The following is a 20,883-nucleotide window of genomic DNA, read 5'->3' as shown; positions in this document are numbered from 1 at the left end:
TCACCATTTTTTGCAGATTAAACGCTTGATATAAAAAAATCCTGTATTAAACTTTTTTTAGTATTCAATGAATCAAAAGAAAATGTGTTTCTCTTTCTAAAACAGCCACAAAAATGGGGGGTCGGTGTGCTTCTTTTTTTGTCCCATTATTATTTGTGTTATTTTTTTACCTTTTTCGAGGTCAAAAATCAAAAGTGCTTCAGTTACCCTAATATGTAAAAAATTATATCAATAAACTATAACTTTCCACTTTTTTGCATATTATTTTAATCATATTGAACATTATAAAATTGTACAGCAAAATTGAACCTGCTACAGTTAAAAATGGTGACACAATGACAATTCAAGTGATCAATCTAGTGCCAAAAAAGGTGAAATTTTGGCCCTTTATGAAGGCAAGAAATTCACATAAATACACTTTTTCAAAATGGCCGCCAAATTGGTCATTTTTTTAAAATTCTTGTAAAAAATGTTCTACACACAACAGACATCTAGGTTTTTTTATATGTTTTTCAGATGTGTGTGTGCTATTATACCTATCTTAATTTGTTAAATATTACAAAAACCCGTTACACTAGATCAAAACGAGACTTGAACGTGACTGAAACCTCAGAAGAGTACATCCTTAATAACAATTTAAACCAGCAATATAATTCCACACGTGTCTATATAAACAAATTCTGCAAACCAAGAAGTTTATCTATAATTCAACATATTTTAATATACTGATGTAGCAGTTTATTTTGTGCACAATATACTCTTTCAACATATACAATGTTTAATCATATGTCAATCAAAACATCACTTTCACAGGAAGAGACACTTTCATTATTTGCAATCTATAAAAAGTGGCCTTTTGTTTCTAATAAATTCAATCCAATGTCGTCATATACGGTATGTATCAACTGATTTACTTAAGGATCCCACTGCCAAAAACCGTAACCTCACATTGAAAACTGTCTCTCCTGGCACAACTATAGCTTTGATAAATCATTGCTTAAAAGAAATCATAATTAAATGAAAAAATACAACAGTTTTCTGAGTGTAAATAGCAGCTGGACTGGACCGAGATTCAAAACCGGAACTTAAATTTTTTAATTTGGTCCAGGCAAATACGGCCTCCTGGTTTCGTCTCAGAAGGTTCCACACAAATCACACAAAACAATTTACTGAACCACAAGTAGTAAATAATAGGAAAGACTATGTACATGTCTCACTTGTATCAAACAGTTTCTAATCTACTGAGTGTGTGATAAGACTTTTTAAAAATTCGATAAGCTATGCATGAATTAACAACAGGGTTACAGATTCAGATAATTTTGGCACGGAATGAGGAATGTGAAGAATGGTATTATGACACTCTTCAAAAGGGGGGTTAACTGTTATAAGATGTCCAGTTACTATTCGTTGGAAGGAAACATCATTCTTTATCAAAGTATTATTGGCATATATATATTTAAAAAACGGTGCACTTTTCTTTATGGTTTTGTAGTATAATATTTTCATACAAACTGCGATACAGTTACTTCCAAAATGATTTTAAGGGGAGGTTACTGTATATAAGAAAAAAGTGAAGTAGGACAGGTACCCTTATGTAATAAAGAAGTATATCCGATGGTTTTAGACATTACTTCACCATTTACATTGTAACAGCAGATATGGTCATATTGCATTTAACAAACATGTTTGGTCGTGGGTGGAATTTAACTTCCATCGAGGCGAGGTAAGTTCTCAGCGTTTTGTAATACGATTAATGAGATTGCTGAATAACTTCATATGATTGTGTGTGTATTTTCCGTTTTTATGAATAACAACAAGAGATACAGATAATATCGAAAATCAACGGAAACAATACATTCAAAATAATTTTATGTTACTGCACACATGCAATAAAATGCATGAATATTATTTGTTCACTTAACTCAAAACTGTCAGATAATTAACCAATAGTAGTCGCTGTTATATTGCAAAAACGGGCACGTGGCGTAATATAGGATACTCTCGACGTATGTCCTCATTGTTGTTAGAATTAGATTTAGTTCTGTTAGCACGTACTGAAACGTCGTGCACTTAAATGCATCCTCGTCACACCTAGATGTTTCAGCGGATTAATATCAACTGGGCCAAGCGGCAGATCACAAACGTCTTGAAGAACCTGACGCTCCTCCAAATCACACGTGACTTCTTCCATCATTTCTTTGTGATCGTCACAACTCCATTTCAATTTTAATGAATGCATTTCGTGCCGCAGAGACAGAAGTTTTTTCGCCAGGTTCTGATCGAATATTCTCATGGCATGCTGCGAAATAGATTAAGATTCAGTATATAACTTGTGTATTATGTATAACCTTTATTATAAAAACGTACATTGAAATTTACGTAACAATTTAGTGACAATGTTTATACTCGTGTGTTTGTAAACACAAAATATGCAAACATATCCACCTAACCATGGTTCCCACGAAATTATCCAAACATTAACGTGAGAAAATGCAATTCAAAAGATAAGAACGGTGTAATTATAAAATGTTTGATCAACACGCACTGAGGAGACACGATTAAGGAGTGTATCTATAGCACATGTCTCCCTCTGTCTCTACTGTCCCAATCATCTCATCAACTGACTAATAAAGAAAGAATTTGTCATCATACAAAATTAAGCACCTTATGATAAACTCACCAGTTCTTTCCGGATCCATCCGATGTCACTGTTGATTTTTTCTTTCCGTTCGGGTGTAAGGCTTTGGTCATCCTGTGGATCTTTGACCACCTCGTGCTGTAGCCTCGCTTTAAATAACGCACCGGATCGAACTAACTTCTCTGTTTCCCATGTCACATAACTTGTTCGTCTGGTTTTTAACTTTAGTTTCGTAGCTTTTTCCTTTAATGTTCCAAGGTCATTGCCATTGCCTGTGTCACATTTCTCACATTGATCGTTTGTTCTGTGGAGATCATTGTTTCCATGGAGATCATTGTTTCCATGGAGATCATTGTTCCCATGGAGTTCATTGTTTCCATGGAGATCGTTGTTTCCGTGGAAATCACTGTTTGATGTTTCGTTTCCTTTATCAATGTTATTATTGGGTTCAATAAAGTCATTTTCTTCGGTGTCATTTTTTGTAACATCGTAACTTTCTGTTGTCGGAATTTCTTCAATTACAGATAGCGTCGATATTCTATACTCCTTCATTTTTTTAGATTTTTAAATTCAAAACGTTGTTATTATATGAAGGCCCTTCACTGTGCTATTACGCCATCTAATGGTGTTCCTGAAATGTATAAGATATATAAATATATATAACAATTTTTTCTTGATAAAGTCTGTTGGCTGATATTTCTAGAATATATAGCGTCTTGAATTTACGTATGGAACAAATATAATTTCAATTGATATTACTGATAATAGAGTAAAAACAATGAGACACGTCATTTCTATAGTTTACCTGTGTAAGAACATATAAATCCGAAAAATGCATTTCAAACATTACAAACACATCCTCTAACGTGTGTAAGGAGCAGGTAATACATTTGTAACACAGGTAGCTGATCAATTTCCACTTGCAAAGACGACCCCATACTGAAGGTTGACTAGAGCGTGGGTTTGCTTTCTCTCGGCATTTCAACACTTTTATTTTCACCTGTACAGGTAAAATATCTCCGGTAAACCTGTGTAACTAGTTGATTGATTACGAACCACTCATCCTTCACAATTGAGAAGATCAATTTAAGGCGTTAAGTCAGGTTTTGACCAAGCCTCAGCATAGGAGGACGAATCAGAAATTATACATTCGAATAGCAATAAGTTATTCTGGTTGGTAAATTATAAAATCTGATCCAAGCGTATCGACAAGTCTCAGTTAAGCAAACGTCATATATTATACAGACAGATTGACATCACTAATTTGTTTCCTCCCATTAAGTAGTTTCGTAAGCTTGAAGTAAATCTAGAAGATGTTGTTAATTTCTAAAAAGTTATATAAATAATTATTTTTTATCGATTAATAAGGGTACAGATAAGTGCCTTGACAAGATATATAGTTTGTGTAAGTATTACGTACGTAGTTATATTGTAAATACTACAGGTGACTATACAGGTGAGACAGGTACACAGGTGTACATGTATCAATCAAATATACTCTACCACATGTAAAATAGTATAGGAAATATACTTGCATATATTAATGATTACATGTCATGTACGCAATACAGTTTATCAAGCTGTGAATGAGTCCTTAAGTCAAAGTTTCAATTTATTTTATAAGAAAAATATGCAAATATAAATATTTCTGTTAATATTTTCTGAGGGTGACCATTTTTGATACAATTTGCATATTCTTATTGTATTTTACCATCATGGAATTATCACTGATCTAAAGTTGACTTTGATATTCGATCAAGCTAACAAAACTTGATATAAATCTCACAATTATGTAGATTACAGATGACATTTTAAGTGGTGCACCTAAGTATGGTCAACATATGGTGTTACTTTTGTGTACTGTTGAACAAGTTTCTCACTGAAGGAAAATAATCCTACTGTCTTTGGTTAGATTTAGGATTTTCCACGAGAGACGGTAGAGCAACCTGACGTTCTGTTTATAAACCGATTTATAATATAATCTTACGCTACATTGTGAGAAAATGATTGTTTAAATCCTAAACTCACATCTCATAATCAATCGTGTTTCCTTTACATTTAAACATGAATAAAAACGCGCATTAGATACATGTTAAGTTAAATGTACGACTAGGAAGGTCAGGATATAAACTTATTCCACTCAGATTCCCGTCATTTCAAATTAGTTTATTTGGTATATTTGGTAATCATAATCACACTATTTCAAAACAAAGTAAACTTATGATTATAAAAGGGAAAAATAAAGTATGTCCTGAAATCTTTTTCAACTCATTTTCATTGTCGATAAAATGTCCAATGGTGCAAACAAATATTGATAATACAAAAGTAAAGTCGTAAAAGAGTTATCGGCTACTAAAGATAGTAAAGATATTCTGACATAAAAGTTAGTATCATCAGGGGTCAGAACATCGTTGAATAAGAGGCTAGATTACTTAATACGTACCAGGAACATCTCAGACACCGTCATCTATTTCACAAACAAACTGGATCAGTCGACAAGTCATTAGCAGAGTAAAGATGACTGAAACAACTTATTTTTTAAATGTAAACAGTTGTTGCTATAGCAAACGTTCTAGAATATTTTTCAACTGAAAACTCCGTTAAGCATGTTTGGACTGAGGATTTCAGATAATTGTTTTATATGATATACTATGGTTTTGAATGATGGAACCACGCAACCGCTTAACGTTTTAAATCTGTTCGGTCAGACGACATAGAAAAACCCGAAAACTATTTTATAAATGCATGAACGGCCCAATAATAGCGATTCACTTTCATTCAAACATTATTCACCCAATAAATCTAAACCAAGATAAATGTCTGATAGATGGGTTTTAATGCAGTGTAAAACATCAAAGATTGACATACTGGACCAAGCTCGACAACGCCTGGTTAGCTTGACGTTACATTACTGTAACATTGTAATCAATCATAATATCATATACAGTATCATTTAGTATAGAAACAAAATACGTGTCTAGATTCTAAATGATCTTCGAGTAATAATATACAGAGATATTACAATTACTATATATATATTGGCAATTATTTGAAAATTTCTGTCATCAGTTGAAGCTCGATAAAACTCAATCCTGATATTTCAGCTAAATAGATATTTCGCTTTGATGATTTATTTCGGCATCACTAGCATATCAATTGGGATTTTAATGTATATTAGTATGTGGAGTCTGGCCATACAAATGTTATAAACGATAACGCATTACCTACGTATAGTGGAATAGTTATATACAACTTGTACAGTAATTATAAAAGACGTCATACTTAAAAATAGATTAATAGTTTCAAGTTTATTGCTCACGTTTAAGTTTTGGTTCTGTTCCAATATTGCAGTTTAGAGTAGAATGGGCGCCAACGTGTACTTAAATAATTTTCACTTTTCTACATATGATCCCACATCAAAAACATTATTACCGAGCACATTTTTTTTTTAAATATATGTGTTATTAAACGATTTAAGCTTGATACGAATCCAAAACTAAGCAGAATTTTAAGTAAGTGCGTACGACTTTTATTCTAAAACTTGAAATTAAAGTCACTACCTATCCTCTTCTTCAGCTTTAAATAAATATTTTGATATATACTATAACTATGTACCTAATATCCTATAATAATAATCCTCACTCTCAAACTTTCTTACAAACATAACTGCGTTATTTCAGGATCGTTGTTTCCTTTAATCAGAAGCAACCTATCTCTATTGGTCATCGAGTTTGTCAAAGTTTATAACTGCCCCAGAACCTGTTATAGACAAGGGTGAACGAGTCCTTATGATATTATTTACAGCCAAAAATCGTCATACTATCACTATTTATCTAAAACATAACTTGCTATACTATCACTATTTATCTAAAACACAACTTGCTATACTGTCACTATTTATCAAAAACATAACTCGCTATACTGTCACCATTTGTCTAAAACATAACTCGCTATACTGTCATCATTTGTCTAAAACATAACTCGCTATCCTGTCACCATTTATCTAAAACATAACTCGCTATCCTGTCACTATTTATCTAAAACATAACTCGCTTTACTGTCACTATTTGTCTAAACATAACTCGCTATACTGTCACCATTTGTCTAAACATAACTCGCTATCCTGTCACCATTTATTAAAAACATAACTTGCTATCCTGTCACCATTTATCTAAAACATAACTCGCTATACTGTCACCATTTATCAAAAACATAACTCGCTATCCTGTTACCATTTGTCTAAAACATAACTCGCTATCCTGTCACAATTTGTCTAAAACATAACTCGTTATCCTGTCACCATTTATCTAAAACATAACTCGCTATCCTGTCATTATTTATCTAAAACATAACTCGCTATACTGTCACCATTTGTCTAAACATAACTCGCTATCCTGTCACCATTTATCTAAAACATAACTCGCTATCCAGTCACCATTTATCAAAAACATAACTCGCTATCCTGTCACCATTTATCAAAAACATAACTCACTATCCTGTCACCATTTGTCTAAAACATAACTCGCTATCCTGTCACCATTTGTCTAAAACATAACTCGCTATACTGTCACCATTTATCAAAAACATAACTTGCTATCCTGTCACCATTTATCTAAAACATAACTCGCTATCCTGTCACCATTTATCAAAAACATAACTCGCTATCCTGTCACCATTTGTCTAAAACATAACTCGTTATCCTGTCACCATTTATCTAAAACATAACTCGCTATCCTGTCATTATTTATCTAAAACATAACTCGCTATACTGTCACCATTTGTCTAAACATAACTCGTTATCCTGTCACCATTTGTCTAAAACATAACTCGCTATCCTGTCATTATTTATCTAAAACATAACTCGCTATACTGTCACCATTTATCTAAACATAACTCGCTATCCTGTCACCATTTATCAAAAACATAACTTGCTATCCTGTCACCATTTGTCTAAAACATAACTCGCTTTACTGTCACCATTTTCCCACAAAACCAAACTTTTGTTTTTTATCATTTATCCAGAAAACCCTCGCTATACTGCCACTATTTCCCCAGAGAAAAATTGGCTCCAATTTTATTTATATCAACACAGAGTTGATGTCGTTAAATTCACATTACACAATGAATACGAATGACACTTAATTATTCAATTTTATTAAAATAAATATCATTTTATCGATATTTCCCTCTCAGTACATCGTTATAAACAGAACGGTTTATGTTTATTGTGAACATCATACAGAACAGAGAAGTATTTATTGAATTAAGATCCACGGCAGTAACACCATTAGTCAATGTTTACCGTCAAAAACGTAACTCGTGACTTAAAATAAGGCCTGGGAATGGGAAATAAAACTCCTGATGGATCTATGTTTCCGGTGATACATTTTCATCCAAATGCGTTTTTCTGGTCGACAAAAGCGTAAACAAAATGATGCACTATATGTTACCGATAGGAAATTGGAGGGTTAACCGTTTAAATTTATTCTACAGTTACATGCTTGGCAAAGACTATCAACTCCTCATTTAAACTTAATTAAAACGCAGTGTGATGTTTATTCACGGGGAAGGGGGTACTAAATTTCAATGTAATGTTAATAATATATGTATATAATTAACTTAAGTATAACATGTATACATATATATCATTTGTTTTCATTTTTTCAATTTTCTTTAATATAAAGAGAAAGAACAAGAACACATAGGTACCATACTTTTAACACAAGGACAAACTTGTAGTAGCTTGAACAACAGAATATACCAATCGAGATCAAACAAAGATGGAAACAGTTCTTTACGGGATATTTACATTTATTAATGAATCTTTCATTCTTTCGATTAAAACTGCATGGTGCATAGAAACCAAATCTAAAATGGTTGTCATTTCAGATTGTATACCTGTAACGGACCGCCGCTTGATAGCTGCCATATTCAGAACACACAGACATATATAGTCCAGATTGACATATGACGTGGTACTGGTCAGTCAAAACAACAAGGAATAGACCGTTCTCCTCAGGTATATATCTACCTGACATGGTGATATACGTGAACACACCTTAACATGAACTAATAGGAGCGTGATCGTGCGTCATCCGTTACGCCCTCATTGTGCTGGTAATGGTATAATAGGTTCCAGGCAATTTCCCTCGGATACCGTGTGGTGATTCTAACGTGTGACATACGAGATACTCGTGTGTCGGTAACTGTGATACTCGTGTCACATTTACTTCCAGGTAAATATTGGCATCTTTATTTCCCCACGTATGTTGTCAATGGAACGCTCAGCTTGGAAAGGGTATTTGAAAAACATGCAAAGAAAAGGCTGGATTGTAAAATAGTGTATGGTATATAAACAAAACACATGTGACGTAACAGTAATGTTTGCAAGCAGGAGAGTATGAATAAGGAGACAATATATAATAAAATGGTGGAATGGTAAAACAGTATGCCGAGGAGGACGTTGTGACATGTACAATAATGACGTTACAATGCACATGACGACAAAAACCTCTGTGATGTGTTTTGAATCGCTTCTACCCTATAAATAACTGTACGTAATTTGGCCTAAATAAGAACAGAATTTAATATTTAAAATATCTGAAAATGTATCAAAATTTTACTACAGATTACTCTTTTTGCTTCAACACGCGCCAGGCATCAGTCGAGAATTTCCAGGAGGAGATTTTTGAAATCTACAGAAGCCAACGTCAGCATTAAGTTTCATGATCCAACGTCAAACAGAAAGAATAAGTATGTACAAATTAGTCTCCGACGAAATCCGTGCTTACTTTACCATAGGATTTCAAACTTTGTCAAACGTTATATGCCTGAAAATGGATAAAATACATTTCATTCTAATGTGGTAAAACTATTTATCCGGAATATTAAGTTATGCAAAACAGAAAATATGAAATATGTAAAAACGTTAGATTTAATGCATAAATACGTTATAGAAGCATCTCTATAAAATAGAGTTTTGTCCGTTCAATCCCAATATGAATTGCGACATCCCGTGGTCTTTAAACGGGTTCTTGTACCTTAAACAGTTTCTTGTTGACAGAAACTAGCCCCCTTGGTCATGTTAGTGGGTGTATAAAGTAAAAAACCAATGTCCGATTAAGGTGTTGATTCATCCAGAAATGAGGTTCTGCCGATTAAAGCAGCGTCACTGATGTTATTCTGGGGACCTATTATACTCTCTGAATCAAATCGACCTTATGTTGTCTCGGTTCAGATACTTTCGATTTCCTTAAACGTCCTTTCAGTAAATAAACGAGAGTATTTAACGTCTTAATACAGCTTAAATACTGAGGACGTATTGGATATTTAAATCACAACCGCGGATGAGTAAGCAAGATGTCCTCTGGGGTGTCTCAGGGAGGATCATGTGGGATTTCATCAATTCGGTTATATAGCAACTACTTGTAATGTATCAATTTGATAAAAATATATCCGATTGACCGAATGCAAAACACTAAATAAAATGAAAAAGTCTTAGTTTTCTGGTTTTGATTGTAGGGACACCAGTTGCATGACGACATTGTTTGATCTTAGGTAATGATCGACGCTACCACTAAAATTGTTTTCGTTGAAAATAATGAATGTTTCCTGAATTTGTTTTGATTCAGAGCAAGTTTCAATACCTTTACCAGTGTGACAAACCTTTCCCCTATATTCATTAGGCCTTCTGAGCACAACCAGCCCAGTGTACATGGTGATGTACCCATTCACCCACACTCACCACAGTGACCGGTCTTCCCTATACTTAATCTCCAATATCTATCCTAGGCTATTTATAAAGCAGGGATAGTGTCCTCTCATCATGGGGGATAACATAGGAACAAAGACACTGACCACAAGTTCCTCTCGCCGTTAACAGTCATCAGTGTGGTTCTTTTGAAGCATTATATTAGAATACGCGTTTTTTTGGATTTCTAGCTGGATACGTTCCCTACACTCGAGTTGCTGAATGAGTAAGGCGAGTTCTATTTTGTCGCCATTTATCCTCTGAATTTCTGTATTCTATATTGTATTCTTTATACCATCACGATAATAGCCTTGCTGGACACTTATATATATGATTTACAGACATTATTGCGATTGAACACGTCACTAGTTAGGTATCACACTATTTAAGACCCAACATGTAGTGTTACCTCCAGTGTTTCCACTTCCCTGTTTTCAGTTTTCAAATTTCCAATTTTTTATCCATTGTACCAGTCGATATGTTTTTGTTGGATACTGCCGTATCAAATGCCTTGCCGTACTGATATGTAAGTCAAATGTTCAAATAAGTTGGCTAAGTAATATCGGTCGTAATATGAGTGTGTTCACGAACATTACACGCAGGTCGTCATAACATATTTCGTTTCATGTTTCAACAATAATTAAATCATCAAAGATCACAATTTATTTTACCTCTGAGGGACATTCATTTACAAAATTTGATAAAACTGATGTTTCAAAAACAATCACACTACTTTATGATCCTCTCTAACACGTTCTAATGCAGGAAGATGATAAAGATATATTGCAGACAACCACTTTCTATCGTTCTATATGTAAGTTACTAGTCCGCTAAACACAACGGTTTTGATATATTGACGTTAATACGCATTTCACTTTAAATACCTTTTTTTTTACCTTTTTTAACATTGATAAATAAAGACCTGTACCTTGTTATCGGGATGTGCTAACTAAAATGAACTCTATCAGTGTACTTTTCGGAATTATGACATATTTTGGATAGTTTTTTCGGTTTTAAAACCTTATCTAACATATATCATATGAGTCAGTCGACTAGTGCAGCCTTAAATATGACCTGGTGTTCACGTGCTTTCACATATTTCTGCGTTTCATACAAACAAAATATGTCATATCAATATTTCATGAATCACAGAAAATGTATATAGAAGCATCGATCACGTCAGGAGAATGCAACACTCTGATAGATGTACGTTTCGTGTTTGATACACTTATTTTGATTCTACACTTACTCAACTCCAGACCTCACTACTCCGCGCCATCACCCTCATACATATCTTACGTCTTATACATAGGAATAATTCAGAAGGCACTCTTATGTCATGGTTTTGGTCATTACAATGATGGATTCTTCAGAGTAGTTAATCCACTTCTAAGATATTCCCTATTGGAAGTTTTCTAGTTATGAGTTAGTGTGTGTATCACATTTAATAGGAATCAATGGCTAGTGATGTGATATATGATATATACTAATTCAACTTAATTTCTATTTTGACGGGCAATACTACCTTAATATACGCAATTTAGCACTTATAATCGTTATGCATGAATTTGATATGAAATGTACAGAACAATGTAACATTATATTTCAACGATGCGTTTAGAGGACCTTGAATCCATTTTAGTCGCTAAGATATATTTTATCTTACCTTTTTATTTACTTATATAGGGTGTATCAAGCTACATGCACCATCAGTTTTCCTCAGAATAACAGCATGCAATGAATATTAATGAATTTTTGAATCTCTTGCCAAGATTCATACAGTCTATTACTCATAAACAATTTTAAAAACTGCTCCCCTTTATGCGCTTGCGCACTTTTGGGAGATATCAATATAGTATGATGTAGCTAAAAGTATTTCAGACAACAATTTAGACACATTCGCTTGTAAAAGATTACGCAAATACGATTAGTCATAGTTTATAACACTGATATCAAAATAAAGGGAGACAACTAAAAACAGAAGAATGAACCAGTAATATATAGCTTTTTTCCAGCCACCTTCAGGTTGTCAACAACAAGAAATTGATTAAATATACCACTAAACCACGATTTAAAGGTATGCGTTCTTCATACCCCACTTTTCTATTACAAAGACACCGTGCAGATGTATTACTCGAGGAACTGTCAATCATCTGCATAACGACAAAATTCTGCTTGACAAAGATCCTGAATAAAAAAAAATGTAAATTGATTTATCTATAACTATATTGTAAGAACATAAATCAAGTGATATAATAATTTTGTTTAATTTGACGACACGATGAGCAGAATACATCAATGATAATCAGTAAATTGTGATACTTGTGATTTACGGGAAATCACTGAATAACAAGGTACAAAAGGCATTGTTGACACTTCCATCATTTTTTAAGTTTCATTGTTGCGTTAATATTTTTGGCAGTATCTATCGAGGGACTCGTTTAAAGAGAGGTGGGAAAGGAGACATCTAAAATGATGGCTTTGAGTCAGGAAGCAAATGTCAACTAAGAGTTTCATAGCGGGATGTAATGCGTATCTACATTTATACATTAATATGACATCATTTGTGACATTATCATGCGTTCATAAATCCTACCTTTATTTTACTTCACTCAAGAATTTAAACAGCAGAACCTTTGATATGGCATTATGCATGAAGTGTATTACTCTGACATTCAATACAAAATGAACAAACGTATTGCTTCCATACCGTCTGATAACCTTACGAAACCCTACAGACCTATAACCTTACGAAACCCTACATATCTATAACCTTACGAAACCCTCCAGACCTATAACCTTACGAAACCCTCCAGACCTATAACCTTACGAAATCCTACAGACCTATAACCTTACGAAACCCTACAGACCTATGAACACGCGTTTTTATTGATTGTACATCGATAAATTACCAATGTATTTATCGACACTATAATCTACACGATAGTTGTAGTTGGCCTAGAATAAATACGCTATACTGTTAAACGTTTCAGGGTCATTTTCAAACTAAACATCTTAACATGACAATCTAACGAAAATATCTACCTGGTATGTAATCAAAATAGTTGGAAATTATAAAGTTATTTAGGACGTATAACAAATAAAAACCTAAGTAAATTCGGATATATAAAAAAATAAAACCTAAATTTTGTAATGATAAATAACTGCTTGGTCAACTACCAAAACCGCCATCACTCTGACCCATGTCAGCTACCGTGACTTGTCAAAATGTAAGGTCGGTGTCACCAGGTCATGTGACATAGATTTCCATTTCAAAACTCTAGTTGTCGTTTTACGCCGGCCAAGGCTAACGACCAAATTATTCACGTTCCCTTTATTTTCCAATTTTTATCTTTCCCTTGCATGTTTGTGCTCACTGAACGTATAAATTGTTCTCAAATATCTACTTGACATAATTCGTAACAAATAATAACGATATTGTTGTAATGAACGGCACACATTCGTTTGAAATCAAGCTTATTTTCTACAATGACTTTTTCATTGGAATTTTTTTTTATTATTATTTGTTACACGATAGGTTTTTTCTATTTCACATGCGATAATATTTATTACGAGTATCCGTGGACCTATATTCGAGATAGAAAAAGACAGTTTACATCTAAGTGTTCACGAGATCGACCTTGTTCTGCAATTGTTTTTGCATTTAAATATCATATCTATTAATTATCATTAATATTAATTATCTTGTTCGGAAATAAACAATACGTCACATTTTCAAACAAAATTCGCATACATAATTGGAGCTACTGTAACGACAGTCTTTTTAGACATTTTGTTTCATACATTACAGTAGAACTTACGTTTGTGTTATTCCAATTTTGTATTTTTTTCTTCATTTCCCCCTTATCAGAGATTTGGAAGGCTGACAATGCTTTGTAAGTTTGGTACGTGTCCGTATGTTAACTCAGCGCTAACGTGTTGGTGTCATATTAATTATTCGTAATTAGACATTGATTTATTCACCCCATTCAGGGCTGTTTATGTCAAAGAACTGTAAGCCAATTATCATTGAAAGCAACCTTTCCTCAACAGGTGATGAAGAAAAAATGGCAACATACACAGTAAACTATAGCTCTCACGAACTACAGAGAGAGATAAAGAAATGATAAACCATTTTGGGATAAATACCATCGAATATTATAATAGCTAGATAGGGCGCTATATCAAATGTTGTATATTTGGGTTTTTTCTTATCTATCGAATGGGGTCTACAAGATAATTGTATACAGAAATGTGGTTGGGGTGGGAGTGGAAAATGGAGGGAAATAATATTTGGGGTTTAAGTGGTTGTTCATTAGAGGTAGTATATCAGTTTAGTTCTCTCAGAGATTTATTGAACAACCTTGGCAAATTCAGAACAAAGTACAAATGTAGCTGCCCAAGGCAGAGAGACACATCTTGGTCTTTTACGGGGATGTATGTCAAACTCATTTTTGTATTACAGAATGTAACATTCATATGAAGGCGGTGTACGCAGGTGATTGGACTAAACGCGGGCCACGGAACAAAGGAGAGGGAGAGATCTCGGACACACTGAGTACAAAACAACGTTGATATACTTCCAGTAAATTACGTAACAGGCCCCATGCTTCTGGTTATTCCATAAGGATATGTACTATTTCAGAGGTATTACGTATCAAGCCCATGCATGTTAATCCTGGTCACTATTTCCTGTTATCCGGCTTACCACAGCTGCATAGGGAGAAACCATCGGAGGGGAAGAGTTGGAAGATGACGAAAGCTGGAGGTCCCAATTAATGCCGGGGGACCTTGACTTTAACAATGTCACGTGTGTAGAATTCTGAAGACACTGAGGTCATACTATAAAACTGTGTTCAGCAATAACGATAAATGATTAATGACTGCTAAGCGTGATTTAAACTACGCCTTGTTAACATATGGGAAGAGTTTTATTATAAATATTGAATTGCTTCCTGAAGGAAAAGCGCGGCTATAAACAGGAGTGTTTAGAATTAAGGTAAGAAACGTAGTCGTCTGTCATGATCTAGGCCTAGTAGTTGTGAGGTACTTTACCTTCTGTTGACTCTCCTTTGACATGTTTTGGTAAGTTATATTCCACCGTGGTGTAGAGAAATATCGGTACGCTACACCTATTAAGGGAGACAGACAATCCACATTTAGTGTCAGTAGTAGAATTTGCAATTGGTGTTGAATGTTAGACAGCGAACAGCACGCTCGCGTGATACACTGGTTGGATGTTAGACAGCGAACAGCACGCTCGCGTGAGACACTGGTTGAATGTTGGACAGCGAACAGCACGCTCGCGTGAGACACTGCTTGGATGTTTTCTTTTGACAAACAAAGCAAAGCAGTACATTGGTACGAACTTAAACAAAGGAATCGAATGTTTTACATTTATTAAACTTTACTTAAATATTTCATTTATAATATTTGTATGCATATGTGTCATGATCATAATTTTAGTACAACCCCTTTTTAATGAAATGTTTTTATTAACAAATACGCAGAAGTGTGGTTGACTGATAATGTGAAGAAATTAAACTCTTTAATTCAGTATATGAAACCGAAAGGTATTTCAACTTTGTCTTAATATTATCACAGAGAAGGTTTGTGCAATGTTTTGCTGGGGTAGCCATATTACTTTTAAAAATGGAAGTCATAGACTTTACGACCCTGTACCTACAAAGGCGGCTGTTCCGCCACTTTGTAAAATGTTTAAAGTTTCCTAATCAGAAGGAAACTTCCACTATAAAAGGATTGAAAGGTCAATGATGAACATTCATGAAGGATATGTGACACTGTAACTTCCAAACATATCTCTAACTGTAGCTGTAGCTAAGAAGCCGACGTAAAACCAGATATTGCAGAATCGTTGGTGTTTCCTGCGCCACACTTGCCACCGGTATATTTTGAGATATGAGGGAACTTGTAATAATTATTTACAAGTAACCATTACGAAATACTTACAATCAGACTCACAGTTCATAACAGAGGCGACATCAGAACAGAACACGTGGGAAGTAAACTCCTTCAGTCAGATCAGATCACGTGATGACTTCAGTCGTCTTACAGGTGATGGGTACTGGCAGGAAATTCTGTTGGAGAGGCGAGAGAAATATTAAAATAGAGAAATATTAATATCCAATTCTATAAAACATACTCCTCAAAACGAGTTTTATTAGATTCGTGATTTTACTAAAACACTCGGTCCCGTATTCATTAAACCACTTTCATGCTCAAGCATGAATATGTGCTCAAACAACGTTTCTGGTAACTCGCCTAAGTCGTATGCCAAAGTAACAAAACAAAGTCCAGTTGAAAAAAAAAATAAAAAAATGTCTATGGCTTTAATTCTCTCCTAAAGTCTTCATAATTATTGAGGAAATGAAAAGTATCGTCATTTCAGCAGCGGGACGAGAACATGGGCTTAAGCACAGAACCTGAGTTGAAAAGTTGAAGGCATGGAAACGGGTTCCATAAACACAGGCCCATGAGAATGAAGCAACGTTTTAAACACAAAGGGAGACAATCTTTACAAGCTTTATGTAGCTTGTTTTAACATATTGCTTAAAACTATCTGATTCCATGTTTTATGTTTTTACTATGCTTATATTTTTTTTTTAATCAAACATGACCTTACCACAGATGTTTGTAGTCTTTAGAGTCTGAGAATTTGTTTTGATCTACAGTAAGGAAAATAGTGTCTAAGCACACTGATGATAACTGTTTACAAAGCTTACACAATGTTTACAATGACAATACATGTATATGATGTACTTTTCAAATGATCATAGCTGTAACGAGCAAGCAAAATCCTGAACAAACAAAAATCCAATTATAATCTTCTAAAAATCATAAATCAATTTAAGAAACTTTATCAAATACAACCTTACCTCGAACTTCGTTGTCCTTAAAATACAAATCTTGTTTGTAGACCATGGCTACTCAATTTTCCATAGATGTACATTGTAACCTAGACTAGCGGTACAGCTGTCACGTCATGATGCAGTCAAGCAGGTAATAATCTATTAAATAAACACCTACTCACGAACTTGAGAGTGCAGACTGCCTATCGAAGTATTAAGAAGAAAAAATGTAAAAATCTGCATCTAATCAACCAACAATCAGATATAGGCGTAAATATAAAACGGTATGTCACGAAAGACGGAGTACGACTTGAAAAGGAAATGATCGACAGTTATCATGCATTCTATTGAAAAATTGAAATTTAGATTTAAGCAATTAAAACATTAATTAGAACAATGATGTATTGATCATTGTTTTAGCGTTGAAACAAATTAGCACAAAGCGATATACAAAAAGAATACCAATAAGAAACACCTGTAGTTTTTACACCTGCATACTTGCGTTTGATCCTTAAATATACCATATTTCTATACTAACATAGTCTTTAGGGTCACAAAAACGATTTCAAATCTATCCCCGTGCATTCATATGAAGGAATTCCGTTATCTGTTACTGAGACACGAATAGCCTAACTTATCGACGATATCCCTCGTGACACTAACGAGTAAGCCTTTTTTGTTGTGTCTAACGACCAACAGTTCGGGTTTTTCAATTACACAGTATATATATATATATATATATATATNCCATAGTAACAATTGAAAACACAGTTAAATCTGTATAACGAGACCATCCAAGGAAAGACTGAGAAGTCCACTCTTATATATATATATATATATATATATATATAACCCTACCAAGTGTGTACATGTATGACACTAATACCATAACCTCATGTTGACGTCATCATTACTATGACGTCATAATTGTAACGTTAGATACCCTTCATACATGTACACTAATTTGAATCCTACACAACATTTTATTCAGTAGGTTATATTTTCTAGGATACGAATTTATTGAAATACTCCAAAATGGAAAATATAATGCTGCAACTGTAACAGCGCAAGTGAGCTATATTTTTCCTATATATGTTAAGACGGGCTTGCACCTGTGAAGTGTGAGAGAATCGCGTTTCCTACCGCAAAGGCTATTAATAGTTGAGTATGCAGAAATGGAACAATAACAGTATAACCTTATCAGACACGTGTACAATTCGTGCATTCAAGTCAATGGTATTTTCTTCGGAATCCTTTCTAACCCTTCTCAATATAAATATATAAATAGACAAAAGGTGTCCGTCTGTTTTCAATAATTCACTCCGTACCGAGGCCATCGATATCACGGATTTGAAATGTCACAATATGCTAAATCAAACAATCAAATGCTATAAGGTACACTCAGGAATTTCAAAACATCCCACTTGTCACACTCCAGGTCCCTCTCGATATTTTATTGTGGTGTGTAGGTGCGATTTTCCCGTAATCTTACGACTGTTTACCATATAGGAGTGTGTATAATGGAGGCTACATACACCTCGGGTAAACACACTTCCCTCCTCCACCACACCCAAACACGACAAAATAAATAAACATAACACTTAAATGTGCCGTCCTCATGTCCCGTGTTCAATTTCCATCCCGAGTTGTCGTTCCTTATTATTGTCAAAAACGGAAATTATCAGACGTTTTTTTTCTCTTCAACGGACTCAATGAAGATTAAAAAGATAAATTTGTCATGATTCTATTTAAAAATATGTAAATGCTATCTTTATCTACGTATCTGTAATTCGCCAGAACAGGTGACTGTGAACGTAAGATAACAAATAATCTGGGTAGAGATTGTCACTTGGTAAAACACGAATACATCTGATTAAAATCGCATTTAAATATTTGACTTCTGTGTATGACTCGTGAAAGCATACGTACGACATCAAAAAAGATAATGTACGAGGAAATAAAATTTGAAAGGCTTCTTTTAGTAGCTGTTATTATTAAATTCGAATATTAAATTATACCGTCTGGAGTAAACACAGGTATATGGGTCAAAGGGACGTCACTCGTCCGTTCTTGTTTTGTATAGGACACAACAAACCCGTGATTACATTGTTACAACCTTCCTCAAAGTCGGAGAGCTACATATATTTCCAGTACACAATATTTGTATATATTTTACAATACAGGGTTTCACGATACTCCATTTCCCATCATTCTCAGCAGAAGAGGATGAGCCGAGATATGAAGGAATGACTGGGAAATGTGTGAAATAAAAGACGGAGTTAAAGTCTGTGGTGACTGTTTTAGGTTATGATAAAAATGAAACAATGTTTATCCAGCTAGGTTTTCTATACATGTGTTCAATTTTGTTAAATTACATAATTCAGCCATAAAAACGATATCAGTTTCATATTTCCTCAATTCAGCAAACAATGGAATGATTACTAGTACATTTTGGTACAAGAGTTATAAACTAACATCCATCTCGTTACAAATATCTTTTATAAACATCTATTTCAAGTCATATTTACAAATATCATATCGTACCAAGTTACACGAAAAGGTAAAGAAACTGCTTCGGAACACAAAGTACACACCTACCTGTCCAGCGCGTGGCCTCACAAAATAGTCCCTTGGAAATATGCTAGTGTGTTTCTGAACACGTTGAAAATACAACCCTGTCAGTGATAACATATATACACGGTAGTCGATGTCTTAACGAGATCATTCGCTGATAACTTTATATATACTTTGCGCTCATGAATATTCATCAAAGTAGAGTTTGAGTTGTTATGGTAACGATTGATGAAGCTTTGGAAAAATTGATAATTAAATTCATTTCATTTCTTTTATGATTTTGTTTTCGATCTTTACATGACAATTCAATATTTGATTGATGGATTGTTTAGACTCGGATGTACCTAGCACGTTCGCTCTTTCACATCTGACGGTAGAAATGTCATATATGGGGTTTTTTTCATTTACTTTTTTCCATTGAAAATAAAATATTTCCGCTCTAAAGAGAATCTGATGACATGCTGGCAACGAAAATCTTCTCAAAACATGTTTGACACATCTCGACATATAAATGTTGAAGCGTAGTAAATTTCGTTTCTGCTTTTTCATAATGAATTGAAAACCTGCAGGTACACTGAGTGATATTGACAAGGAAACATTGAGATGATGGAGAACCACAAGGTAATTAGTATATCATATAAAAATTAAAAGCTTAATTAACTTCTACACAAGAAATGTGCATCTTCAGGCTGTTAATTTACTGCTATATCATTATTATATGATTGTCGTGTCGAGATTGATAACATAAACGATAAAAACACGTGTTTTTAATCAAAGATAGCAACTAATTTACATAATGTACATTTTTATCAGAAATGCGCATATGAAATGATTAATAATTACGAGGATATCTTAATTTGATATTTTCTTTTCAAATAAAGTTCAACTTTAAGTTCAAGTTCATCTATTATACGTTAAAGAAAACAGTTTATCGTGCAAACAAAAGTCCTATTAAAGCCATTAAAAAGGCGATATTTTTCAGATGTGTCAGATAACACAATGTCAGTTACCAACAGCAAGACGGGCTTAATCAAGTTAATCGATTGATAAAG

At 34.0% G+C, this 20,883-nt stretch overlaps 1 protein-coding gene across 8 annotated transcripts in view; it reads right to left on the bottom strand.

Moving 5' to 3' along the window:
* Positions 1–560: 560 nt before the first annotated feature.
* LOC110466164 (protein FAM167B-like) overlaps positions 561–20,883 on the bottom strand; it is a 39,463-nt gene continuing 19,140 nt past the window's right edge. For 2 of the 8 annotated variants that reach the window (XM_021522517.1, XM_021522519.1), the window contains exons 2-4: positions 16,359–16,486; positions 2,681–3,269; positions 561–2,299 (exon numbers count right to left, since the gene is read on the bottom strand). In XM_021522517.1, the coding sequence (XP_021378192.1) occupies positions 2,045–2,299; positions 2,681–3,190 (765 nt within the window). In that variant the 5' untranslated portion in view covers positions 3,191–3,269; positions 16,359–16,486 and the 3' untranslated portion in view covers positions 561–2,044. Of the gene's footprint in view, positions 2,300–2,680; positions 3,270–3,443; positions 3,802–15,443; positions 15,521–16,358; positions 16,487–17,284; positions 17,389–19,851; positions 19,952–20,883 lie in introns of those variants that run through there. The other 6 variants (XM_021522521.1, XM_021522514.1, XM_021522522.1 and 3 more) reach the window with 6 other exon arrangements.

This window comes from Mizuhopecten yessoensis, unplaced genomic scaffold (assembly GCF_002113885.1).
Source record: "Mizuhopecten yessoensis strain PY_sf001 unplaced genomic scaffold, ASM211388v2 scaffold11121, whole genome shotgun sequence".
NCBI classification, from domain to species: domain Eukaryota; kingdom Metazoa; phylum Mollusca; class Bivalvia; order Pectinida; family Pectinidae; genus Mizuhopecten; species Mizuhopecten yessoensis.
The sequence above is the reverse complement of the archived record's forward strand: the minus strand, read 5'-3'. Positions and strand labels throughout refer to the sequence as shown.